The sequence below is a fragment of the Moschus berezovskii genome, chromosome 12, assembly GCF_049115385.1.
Source record: "Moschus berezovskii isolate FMDL1 chromosome 12, NW_MosBer_1.0, whole genome shotgun sequence".
NCBI classification, from domain to species: domain Eukaryota; kingdom Metazoa; phylum Chordata; class Mammalia; order Artiodactyla; family Moschidae; genus Moschus; species Moschus berezovskii.
Window position 1 is genome coordinate 3,262,761 of NC_142471.1, and position 12,890 is coordinate 3,275,650.

The 12,890-nt window shown below is 44.5% G+C and overlaps 1 protein-coding gene across 1 annotated transcript in view; it reads right to left on the reverse strand.

Moving 5' to 3' along the window:
- Positions 1 to 12,890, reverse strand: part of FMN2 (formin 2) — a 363,411-nt gene that overhangs the window by 325,527 nt on the left and 24,994 nt on the right. Inside the window, exons 5-7 of the mRNA XM_088842479.1 lie at positions 3,016 to 3,132; positions 2,305 to 2,590; positions 2,083 to 2,249 (exon numbers count right to left, since the gene is read on the reverse strand). Coding sequence (XP_088698605.1) covers positions 2,083 to 2,249; positions 2,305 to 2,590; positions 3,016 to 3,132 — 570 coding nt within the window. The remainder of the gene's footprint in view (positions 1 to 2,082; positions 2,250 to 2,304; positions 2,591 to 3,015; positions 3,133 to 12,890) is intronic.

Below are 12,890 nucleotides of genomic sequence, written 5' to 3' on the forward strand. Positions count from 1 at the left end.
AGGCTTTGAAGAAAAACCGCGACCGTGTATACAGTGAGTGCACACTTCTGTTGTTGATATGCCATTTAAATATATGAAATAACGTTTCTTGTTTCGAGTTACCTTTGACTTGGGGGAGGGGGTGCAGAGGGCGGGGATGGAGAGGTAGCACAGAGCCAACAAATAAAGTCAGCAAATGCAACCACACAAAGTTGGGGAAAGAAACTCCCCACTCTGAGGAAATTACTTCATACCATAGTAAGGGGCTGCATTTATTTTGCTTTTCACTCTTTCTGCCATACCCAGCCACCCTCCAACGACCAGGCTGGGAGGGGTTACTAGGCTCTCTAACATAAGAAGAGAGGGAGGTGGGGAGCAAGAAACTGCTAGTTCAGTGGGTTTTTTAAAAAGGAGAAATAGGATTACTCTTTTCAGTTTATTTCAATTACATATTAATTGACTGATAGACTTTATTTCCCCTAGAGAAGGAAATGGCAACCCACTCCAGTGTTCTTGCCTGGAGAATCCCATGGACAGAGGAACCTGGTTGTCCATGGGGTTGCAAAGAGTCAGAAATGACTGAGCAACTAAACAACAGACTTTATTTCTGAGCTTTAAGGGAAGAAAATGCAGTCAACTTAGGAATAGCTTTAATCAAAAAGCAAGTGTTAGGAGTGATCAGTATTGGCTTTGTCCATATTTATTTTAATTTGTAGTTGCAAATTGATATATCTCCTAGAACACAGCTCACTAAAGCTTTTAGCCCACAACAGTCTCCAGGTTCTATCCCTGTGATAACACACACAGCTCTCAAAAAGGGAAAGGGAGGAAAAGCTTTTAGTTATCCAATTCTTCTCACAAAAGAAAAAGATCTACTGAGCAGTGGTTAGCTGCCATGTCATGAATGGACATACAGATAGATAGACAGATGGGTGGATGGATGAATGGATGGATGGAGATAATAAGTGATAGATACAGATTGATATAGACATGATAGATACAGAGATAGATGATAGATGATGGATGGATGGATCAGTCAATCTTAAGAAGAAAGCCTCACAAATCACAGTACATCCCAGGGAATCTTCTTTCACATGGGAAGTATTAAGAAGATCTCACAATATATCTATGTGGTTCATTTTCCTAAAACTGAAGGGAGACCACAGTTGTGATGGGTAAAGGATAGTAAGGGAAAAAAAAAAAACAGATTCAAATGGACATTTTGGGATTTACTCTCTCTTCTTGATCTCAACCAGGGCTCATTTCCAGTATCTCTCAGCACTCCTCACTACAGCACCCTTGTTCAATGGTACACACACGCAGAAGAGACAGGGAGAGATAGGGGTGCAATCAGAAGCAGGGCACAGGCATAAGCAGCCCACATGGATGAGACCCACTCCTCTATGGCACAAACTCCGTGCTCCACACAGGGAGCCAAGGTTCTCCACTTTCCTCATGAGAGAATCCTGTTTGGGAATTCTCACACATCTGGGTTTAGATGCCCACTCATCACAGCCCCCAAGGTCACACATGTACCACATACCTGAGGAAGATGAGCAATCCTCTGCCTTGAAAGCAATAACCCAGCTATGCTGTCATTTGTTATGAATTATGAAACAGCCTGGAATGGTTGTTCTGCAGAATTAACCCTCTTGGTGAGTGGGAGCCAGGGAGAAAGTAGGCGGGACTGCTTCGTGTCAACAGTCAGTACACAGATGAGCTATGAACACATGGGAATAGCGCTGCAAGGCCCTCAGAAACCTGCCACCTCTGGGAACAAAGCTTCCACCCTCGGAGCTGCTTCTGAAGGTACATCCATGACCAGTAAAGTCAGAAACACTAACTCAGAGCCACTCAAAACCCATCACTGGTTAAAGCAGGCTAGAAAACTGCTGAGAGTGGCCATCTATTAAGAAAAAGAAGTTTGACAAATATACTTAAGAACCTCTTCAGAAAGGAAACAGACGTGTTAAGCTGTTGTGGGGCAGGGGCAGGGAGGCCTGCATCACATGAGGGTGGGGCGAAGGGCAGACACACATCAGAGCCGCGGTTGCCACTGCAGCTGCTTCTCAGCCAGTGAGTCCTGTCAACTCTCCTACTTACATCAAACGGAACTGAGCTGGGCTGGGCGTTCTGCCCGCACGGTTCCCGGAAGCAGTCGCTGAAAGGAAGGAGGAGCCCCATGGCGATGATCCGCGAGCAGAACTTCTCTGCTTCTTCTGGAGGCCCGTTCTCCTGCTGGCTGAACAGCTTCTCCAGCAGAGTTCTCCCTGCAGGTGAGACACGGTCGTTAGGCAGGAGCCCTGTCAGGTCCCCAGCTCAGACTCCCTGAGGAGAGGCGGAAACACAGCTGGGGCGGCGCCATTGCCCAGGCTACGCCGAGCGCCATGCGCAGAGAGGACGCCGTGGGCGGCCCAGGTACCACACGGGGAAGGTCACCTCCAGCTCTCTCTCCCTTCCCCCGACACCTCCTGCCCCCGAAGACAAAGGGCCACGCGATGGGCCCTCCATCTTCTGCCATGGGAAGAAGCCGCAGGCTTTGGGTTTCCTTGGAAATCCTCCTGCCGTCGCCAAAGCTCTCTGAGGAGGCGTCCAGGAGCCCCCATTTGGGCTAAGAAATGTCAGTGGCAGATATTCACAGTCTTGTATGGCAACGGTGGGCGGCGGGCAGGGTAGGGGGCGAGAGGGAGATAGGCACCAGCCCCTGGAAGCGGAGAGGGCTGGCCAGCAGAAAAGTCACCCTGAAGTGACAGAAACGCAACATTTTCTCACATGCGCCTCAGAAATATCACTCTAGGATAGGCCCACATTTCAGGCTTTTATTCGTTTCCTAGAAGAGACTAGAGAATAGAAGCACGCAGAGGGGAGACACCAGCGGTGTCTGGGCCCACTGGGCCCAGGGCTCTGAGTCTTGGCCATGGGGAGAGCAGGACTCGGGAGGGGGATCCAGGAGTGTCCATGTCACTGGTCACCCGGAGCCAAGACCCATAGGCCCAGTCCCTCATCTGTCCCAACACAATTCCCTCTGTAACTTACTATCCTTCGGAAATGATCCCACTGGCTTCGCACTGACTGACTCTGGTGCAAGGAACAGGAAGTCTCCTTCCCAGCCACCAGCTGTTGCTCAGTTCCTGCCCTGCTCCTGCCCTTCCTCTATGAGCAGGTTCAACCTTCAAATTTAGGTTAAAGCCACTTATCCAGAAAAGCTCCCAGAGACCCCCATCTGCCCTCTTTTGGCAACCTTCAAAGCTCCTCTGTCATTAATTATTTTAGTTAATTATTTGTGCAATTATTTGTTTAATATCTGCCTCCCTTACTAAAACATAAACTCTCTGACAGCAAGCAGACATCCTTCAAACCTGGCCACTGGTACATAAGAAGCATCAGCGAATACTTTTAGGATTTCTGAATGAATACAGTGCAACGATTCTATGACAAAGACTCGTTCACATCATGTTTGAAACTGGAAATGAATTATCAGTCTAGACCAGGGTTAGCAAACTCTCTGTAAATAACCAAATAGTAAATATTTTAGGCTTTAAGGACTATGGAAAGCCTGTTTATGTTCTTCCTTGGTTGGGTTTTATTTTGAAAAACTTTTAAAATGTAAAAAGCATTTTCGGCTTGTGGCTGTGAAAGCCAGGCCCAACTCTGCATATCAGTCACATCTAAATTTCAAACGTATACACACTCAGCTCTGCAGGACAGTAGCCACGCAATTTTTGTGTCTCTTCCTGTTTCTGTTTGTAAAACAAAAACTAAAGGGTCAAGATCTACTTCTGATACACAGAATAACAGAGCAGGGCAAAAGAGGCTCTTTTCCACATTCCTATAGGTCAGTAGAGAACATCTGCTGGTCTCCCAGGACATTTTCTGAGGGGAAATAAAAAGTTTTTCCCTATAGAACTTAAATTTGTCTGCACCTCACTGGATCCACACTTAGGAAACCATATCCCTCAGTTCTCAAGTGACTGATTATTATTACAATAAACCCATTTTATAAATACATCTTACAGTAGGTCTGCAAATGGTCAGAAGGCTAATTAAGTCTTTCCTATAACTCAATCTTGTATATGAAAGAAAACATGTGAGACCGGGTCTTGTGTTTGTGTGTGTATGTCCAAGAGTGAAAAAAATGTGTGTGTGCATCGAGTCAAAAAATTATCAAAAGTGGGGAGAGGGCTTCCCTAGTGGTCCAATGATTAAGAATCCATCTGGCAATGCAGGAGACACAGGTTCAATCCCTGGTCCAGGAGGATTCCACATGCTGCAAAGCAACTAAGCCCGTGCACCACAACTACCGAGTCCACCAGCTAAACTACATAAGCTCGCACACCATAAAGCTCCACAGTAAGAGACACCGCCAGTGAGAAGACTCAACAAAGAGCAGGCCACTGCCCATGCAACTAGAGAAAGCGTCTGTGCAGCCATGAAAACCCAGCACAGCCAAAACAATATTTTTTTTTTAAGTGGTTGGGGAGCAGTATGGGAAAGAGGGAACCACAGCACCAGAGCTTCGTGCCTTGAGGGGCAAACACCCTTCAACCTGAGCATCTCAGCTCCAGCTCCCATCCCTGGGCAGCAGCCTGTGCTGAAGGCCATTGTACCACAGCACCCTGGGACCCCACCTCCAGCACTCCAGCTCTCTCTGTGGCAAACTCGCCCTGCGGTTGGAGTCCTGTGTTCACAACAGCCCAGGTGCCCTGGAGGCTTCCTCTCACAAGCCTCTCAGATGGAGACATTTATGTCAAATCCCACACATCTCAGGGACAGGGAATGGGGGAGAAGGGGTTCTTGATCCCACAAGCAATTCTGAGATGACCTGACTCCTTCAAAACCCTCTGCTCCCTTGAAACTCTCCTCACTCTTCCTTCTGCATCCACTCCTTCTGGTCCTTCTCTCCCCCACTAAGTCCTTCACCTCATCCCTCACCACCCTGGTCTCCACCTCAACGCCTACTATCACTGTCACCTGCACTTAGGAAGGTAACTCACCCGTGACCTTGAGCCCTGCCTCCCATGCCTTCTTCACCCCCACAGAAACTGTCTTGTCCACCGCAAGGAGCTTGACTGCTTGCATCAGGCCCGGGTCTGAGCTCACTCAGCCCTCAGGGCTCCCTGTCACCCTTCCTTGGGTTGAAGCCATGACTGAAAAAGATCTCACCTCCTGCATCCTCCTGTCTCCCCCACCCCACCCCCAGCTCACCTACCACTTCCCCCTCCAGCACCTAACAGCCCTCCCTGGGGCTTCTGCAACAGAGAGCTCTGCCCAGGACGTCTGTAAGACCCACCCTGTCTCACTTTATCCATGTTTCTGCTCAGCTGTCACCTCCACCCAGAGACCTTCCTGACCACCCTTCCCAAAACACCTCACCCAAAGTGGATGAGGGAAGGATTGGGATGTTAGAATGAGCAGTTGCAAACTATTATATAGCGAATGGATAAACAACAAAGTCCTACTATAGAGCACAGGGAACCATGTTCAACATTCTGTGATAAATCACAATGGAACAGAATATTGAACAAAAAATGTGTGTGTGTGTGTGTACATACATAACTGAATTACTTGGATGTACGTCAGAAACTGGGCTTCCAGGTGGTACTAGTGGTAAAGAACCCACCTGCCAATGCAGGAGATGCAAGAGACACAGGTTGGATTCCTGGGTCAGGAAAATCGCCTGGAGGAGGGCATAGCAACCCACTCCAATATTCCTGCCTGGAGAATCCCTTGGACAGAGGAGCCTGGTGGGCTACAGTCCATAGGGTCGCAAAGAGTTGGACACAACTGAAGCAACTTAGCATGCATGCATGCACATCAGAAATTAACACAATGTTATAAATCAACTATAATAAGGTTTTAAAACAGCACCCACCACCCTTTCCCAAGACCCTCTCCACCCTTCAGAGAGCATTTGGGCCCTAAACTCACGTGAGTCTCAGACCATTCCTCCTTGTGGAATGTCAGCTCCATTTCAACAGATGCCTGTGTCTGTTCAACACGTTTCCCCAAAACTTCAAGGAAGGCCTGGCATGTAATCACCAAGTCATATCTGATCACCAATGAATCAATATATGGATATCTAATTCCCAACCACTACCTTCTGGCTCTGGTTCTGCAATCTCCTGTAAACCTCTGTCCCCTACATGGGCCCTGAATCAGTCACGGTCACATGTGAGGTCACTCCCCTGCTCACCAGGTCAATCTAGACTCCACCACCACAGCCAAGCCTTCACATACCAGCACCCCATTCCCTCTCTCCCTGTCACATCAGCCTGGCTGTCCCTCTGTCCCCTGCCTATACCCCAGCACCACATGTGCTACCTGTTCTCACTTTACCATCTTAACTATAAACCTCAATAAGGCTCAACCCTGCTCTGCATTCTCAACTCGGCTTCCAGTTGCCTCCCTCAAACCACTCTTTCCAGTGAGATGATAAACTTCTCAAAGTTTTTACAAAGTTTTATTTACTGAGAACATGGAAGAATCTGGGACTGTGTATACTTGGAATACCCACCCCTGCACCTTCTTTTGCCTCCTCCTCACGGTGGACACCCTGCTCCAGACAAAAGCAAGTTCTTCCCTTTGTGTCCTGAATTGAATTCCTTGCTGCATGCATGAAACTTCACTCTTTAACTGTTCCTTCTCTCTGAATCATGAACATACCCTTCTTGACCAGACATTTCCAGAATCTCAAATACATTAAGTTTTTAAAAAGTCTCCCTGATCCCACATCATTCCCTACTACCAGCTACTGTCCTATTTCTTGGTTTCTTTTCACATCAAAAATACTAGCTATATCATGAGAAAGTCTACAAACAACAAGGTGTTGAAGAAGATGTGGAGAAAAAGGAACCTTCATACACTGTTAGTGGGAATGTAAATTGGTGCAGCCACAATGAAAAACAGTATGGAGGTTTCTCAAAAACTAAAAATAGAACTACCATATGACTCAGCAATTCCACAGCTAGGCATGTATCCCAGAAAAATGATTCAAAATGATACATGCACTCCTATGTTCACAGCAGCACTATTTACAATAGCCAAGACATACAAGCAACCTAAAGGTCCACTGATGGATAAAGAAGATGTGGCACACATATACAGTGGACTGTTACTCAGCCATAAAAAGAATGAAATAATGCCATTTGCAGCAACATGGATGGACCTAGAGTGTATTATGTTTTGTGAAGTAAGTCAGAAAGAAAGGACAAATACTATATGATATCACTTATATGTGGAATCTAAAAAATAATACAAGTGAATGTATAAAAAACAGAAACAGACTCACAGACATAGAAAACAAACTCATAGTTATCAAGGAGTGGGGAAGGACAAATTTGGGGCATGAGATTAACAAACACAAACTATCATACATAAAATAGATAAGCAATAAGAATTTACTGTATAGCACAGGGAGTTATACCCAATATCTTGCAATAATCTACAATCTGCAAAAATACAGATTTACTGTATGGTATACCTGAAACTAACACAATATTTTAAACCAACTATACTTCAATTAGAAAAAAACCTGCCAGAAACTTCCCTGGTGGTCCAGTAGGTAAGACTCTACCCTCTCAATGCAGGGATGAAGGGTTCGATCCTTGGTCAGACATGCTGCAACTAAGACTCAGTGCAGCTAAATAAATAAATACTAGAGAAAGATAAAGAAAAGCCTGCCAGCTAGAATTACCTACACCTGCTGCCTCTGGCCCCCCTTTCAGATTCGGTCCACTCTGCGCTGACAAGTCTAATCTGACCACCATGCTGAGTGCAACAGACACCGGTAACCAGCATGACACCAAAGACATTCTCACTCCATGCCCGTGCCCTCAGAACATTCTCACTGTTGACTCACTCTGACTCCTTAGAACACCTTTCTCTCATCCTCCGATGCTCCATTGTCTCCCCCCTTGCTGGCCACAGTCTCCTGAAGCCCTCACTGGCTTCTCTGCTCAGTGTGCTAAGTATGCATGCTTCAGGGCTCATCCCATGGCCTCCACTCCACTCTTCCCATTTTTCTCTCCTATAGTCTAACCTGTCTGCACACACTTCTCCCGCTTAAAACTGGGAAGGCCTTCTTGACGGCATCAGGAGGTCAGCAAAAGGACTCCTCCTTGGAATGCTTGAGGCGTCTACATTAAGACCCTAAGGATCGTATCCTAAAACAGGCAGCCTGGGGAAGAATGTGGGGTTTTCAAGAACCACCAAACCAGCAGTGAGCTCTGTTTCCTCCGGGATCCCTCATTTGGACTCAAGGAAGCCTGAAACCCTTAAGAGGGCATCAGCACTGGCTGGGATAGCTGGAGGGGGAGATTTGGCCACATGCATCAGTAATCTGTCAAAATTCACCTCTTGACTGCCAAGTTTCAACTCTGGAAAATCTATCACAGATAAATAACCAAAATGAAGTATCACAAGATTACTGTGAAGATTAGATGAGGTAACACATATAAACTTCTCAGCACAGTTCCTGGTACAGTAAAAAAAAAAAAAAAAAAAATGGCTTGTTACTAGTAAAAAAAAAAAAAAGAAAAAACTGAAATGTCCAAAGACATAGATTAAAAAAAAGTATAGCTTTATATAGATGACAGCTTACTATACAGTCATCAGAAGTCATGTTATTATAGAATAATCACTCAAACACATTCAATAGATGAAAAGGAAAAAGAAAAGTAAAACACAGTAGATGTCACTGGAGAATGCAAGTGCATCAAATTGCCACAAATAACAAAATTCATGGGAAATAAATCATACTACCTTTCCAGTATGAACTGTATTTGGGGGCAATAAAATATACCTAGTGATTAAGGAAAGCTGAACACCAAAGAATTGATACCTTCAAACTGTGGTGCTAGAGAAGACTCTTGAGAGTCTCTTGGACAGCAAGGGGATTAAACCAATCAATCCTAAAGGAAACTGACCCTGAATATTCATTGGAAGTACTGATGCTGAAGTTGAAGTTCAAACACTTTGGCCACCTGGTGTGAAGAGCTGACTCACTGGAAAAAAAAAAATCTGATGCTGGGAAAGACTAAAGGTAAAAGGAGAAGAGGGCAACAGAGGATGAGATGCTTAGATAGTATCACCAACTCAATAGACATAAATCTGAGCAAATTCTGGGGGATGGTGAAGAACAGGGAAGCCTGGTGTGCTGTAGTCCATGGGGTCACAAAAAGTTGGACATTGACTTAGAGACTAAATGAGCGATTAAAGAAAAGTCTTCAGTAGACTGAAAAATGCAAAGAAATGACAAAATTTGAAAATCACAATCCTTAAGTGTTTACTTAGTGAATAGATGGGAAACCCATTAGAAAAAGGCCAACTGAAAAATCTACAATTAAAGATCAAGCTGTCATTCCCAAACCCACATGTCATTTAGAGTCAACACAACAGAGGCTGACAAACATGATAAGTTTAGTCGATGAGGGGGATGCTTGTGATGCTTCATTTTGGATATTTATCTATGATATATTTTCCAGAGTTGAAACTTTGGGGTCAAGGGATGAATTTTGACAGATTACTGATGCATGTGGCCAAATGGCCCGCTCCAGCTATCCCAGGCAGTGCTGGTGCCTTCTTATGGGTCTCAGGCTTCCTTGAGTCCAAATGAGGGATCCCATAGGAAAGCTGTCCAATCCACAGCTTACCCACCAAGCACTCATGCTTGTCCCTCTGGGAAAAGAGACCTGAGGACTTCGCAAGGGTCATATCATGTCAGCCTGGACCTGTTCTCATCTAGGGTGGCAGAGAGCTCTGTGAATGCCTACTTAACAGACTAGTGTTGTCTTGGCAGGTTAGGGTTACCCTAACCCTAAGCAATTTCTATTTACACTCAATATAATAATGGCATTCCAGCATATTAAAAATTACATTTTTGAGATGCATACTTAAGTACCTGAGATTCAAATGGCATGATGCCAGGAATTTATCTCATGTCGGTCCATAAAGCAAGGATGATGAGGGTGGTGATGAAGCTGTTTCAGCATTAAAAATGCTGATAACCATGAGAGCTGGGTGATGGCCTGTGGGGCTTCATCACACTTCTGCTTTATGTATGATCACATTTTTACAATAAATAACTTCAATCATGCTACTAAAAAAAACGTTTAATGACATGGAAAAATATATCACAAGTATTACATGAAGTAATCAAAATTACACAGCTGAACAAAGTATGTTCCTGATTCTGCAAAAATAGCAGACATAACTTTCCTTATTAAAGAGTCAAATTGCTACGGTGGGAACATGACAAGTTTCCAGGACCTGCACACTAGCTGGACTGCACTGAACTCCCATTCCCACCAAGGGATAAACTTTGACCAGAGCAGGGGGGATGGACAGAGACACAATTTTCTCTTTTGCTTCTTGCATTGATGGCTGGGGATTTAATCAGGACACACCGGCCCCATCAGACACTGCAGGCCTTGCACCTAAACTGGGTGGAACAGACTGACCCAAAGATACTACTTCACTGTACAAAACAGCCACTGTGACCAGGAAACACAGGACCCAGTTTCCCTCCCTATCCCCTTCCCTACCCAACCTACCCCACATGACACACAGTTGGGGTGTCCCCTAACTCCTGGTCCCCTCACTCTGCTCCTTGATCAGAGCGTCTGTTTCTAGACTGGACGTGTTGACCACAGCAATAAATGTAAATGATTGGCCCTCGAATATGAATAAGCATAACTTTTCTAAGTGCTCACCTATTGAAAGCTTCATTTTATTTCATATTTTCATTTGTTATTTAATCAACATTGTTTACTGAGCTCTTACTATAGATAAAGCAGCTCTAAATTAGTGACTAAAAACCTACTTGCTGAATGAAATAGCATCAACCAGATGACAATCAGGGAACTTACTAGTCATTGGTGTTCTCCAGTCATTTCTGCACTAACCCCCTCTCCCCCCTCCTCATTTACACTTATACACTTAGTAATTTCAGCATGTGGTGCCTCTTTGCAGTCACACTCTACCATATCCATGGGGGGATGGTTTGGGGGGCAGTGGTTCCAGGACCCCTTTGGGACCAAAATCTACAGATGCTCAACTCTCTTATATTACATGGCCTAGTATTTGATTATAACCCACACATATCCTCCCTTTAATTCATCTCTAGATTGCTTATAATATCTAACATGATATAAATTCTATGCAAACAGTTGCTGGTGCCCAGCAAATTCAAGTTTTGCTTCACGGAACCTTCTGGAATTTAAAAATATATATATTTTCCATGTGCAGTTGCTGAATTGGTAGATGCAAAGAATACATGGATACAAAGGGCTGACTGTATCTATAAATATTAATAGTCCTCTTGCTTTGCTAAGCAAATATCACAGGACTAGATAAACAGGAAACAACAGCCAGAGGACAGTCATAAAGGACTATTTACCATCACAACAAATCTTCTGGGGCAATGAGGTAAGATCATGGGTCTCTGCACTGGAGTTCTGTTGGGTGGGTGAGCAGTGACACCATAAAACGTAGAAAACATTTGTCTGGATAGAACTATACGAGGCAAAGGGCATGTCCACACCTACTGTCAGCTTTGTAAAGCACAGCAAGGATTTGTCACCATGATTTCAAAGACAACAACTGAGGAATTCAGGTTCCAGAATGTGCCTGATGTTCCAAGACCAGAAAGCAACAGAGCCAAAACTGGACACACACTCCACTCTCCTAATTCTTATTCCAGGCGTCTTCCACTTCTGTGTGGGCCAGAAACTCTGAGAAAGGCTTCTGACCAACATTCTGTACTAAGATATAAAAGACAGAGACCACGAGTTCTGTGCCCTGTGGGGGCTCACAAGCTTGTCACAATGAGCAAGGCTCCAGAAGGAACACTCTAAATGCACTCTATATAGGTCATGCTCTCTTAATTAAACATTCTGAGTGGAAAATGGGGTGGGGGGAATGCAGCAAAGAGAGAATACAATGAAGCACTTAGGAGTCTGTGGGCATGTGTGTGTGCTAAGGCATTTCAGTCATGTCTGACTCTTTGTGACCCTATGGACTGTAGCCTGCCAGGCTCCTCTGTCCATGTGATTCTCCAGGCAAGAATACTGGAGTGGGATTTTGGAGCTTATCATTTACCAAAGAATGTCCTAAGTCCAGCAAGGATATTATCAGGAGGAAAACATGCTCCCTGTACTTCACTGCCAGCACTTTAACAGGACAACACAGGCAGGGCACTCTTGAAAAAAAGACACAGAGGAACAGTGAGAGCACACAGCAGGGAAGCCTTCAGCTCCTTCTTCATCTACTAGACACAATATAATGTCCATACAGGAAGAGAAACTTTCAATACAGAAACTTACCCTTGGAGACAACAGGAGACCTTTTCCCCACTAGCCTGAACGATGCATGGAATTTTCTGGGTTTTTGTCATTATTAGGATTAAATTACTCAATGACATTCAGCATTTTAGAACTAGAAGATATCTCAGAGATGATTTGACTCACTCCTCCAATTTGGCCTGTAAAGAAGTCAAGGCCTAGATATTTGAGTGACATCCCAGGTTATATTTGGGGGAAGGCTAGGTGGGAGGTTCGTGTTATGTCCTATAACATCATTAATCTATAACCATGTTTTTAATTTACATTTTAACAGCATAGAAACAACAATGGATATTTTCTCCTTTGTGTATTTTTTAATGCTTGAAGGATGAACAATATAACTGCTATATTTTGAAAGGCATAAAACATAAGTTTTTGCTTCCATAGGCTTCAGCAATATGTGAGCCATGAACTTCCAGATGTTAAAGCTGGTTTTAGAAAAGTCAGAAGAACCAGAGATCAAATTGCCAACATCCGCTGGATCATGGAAAAAGCAAGAGAATTCCAGAAAAACATCTATTTATGCTTCATTGACTATGCCAAAGCCTTTGACTGTGTGGATCACAATAAACT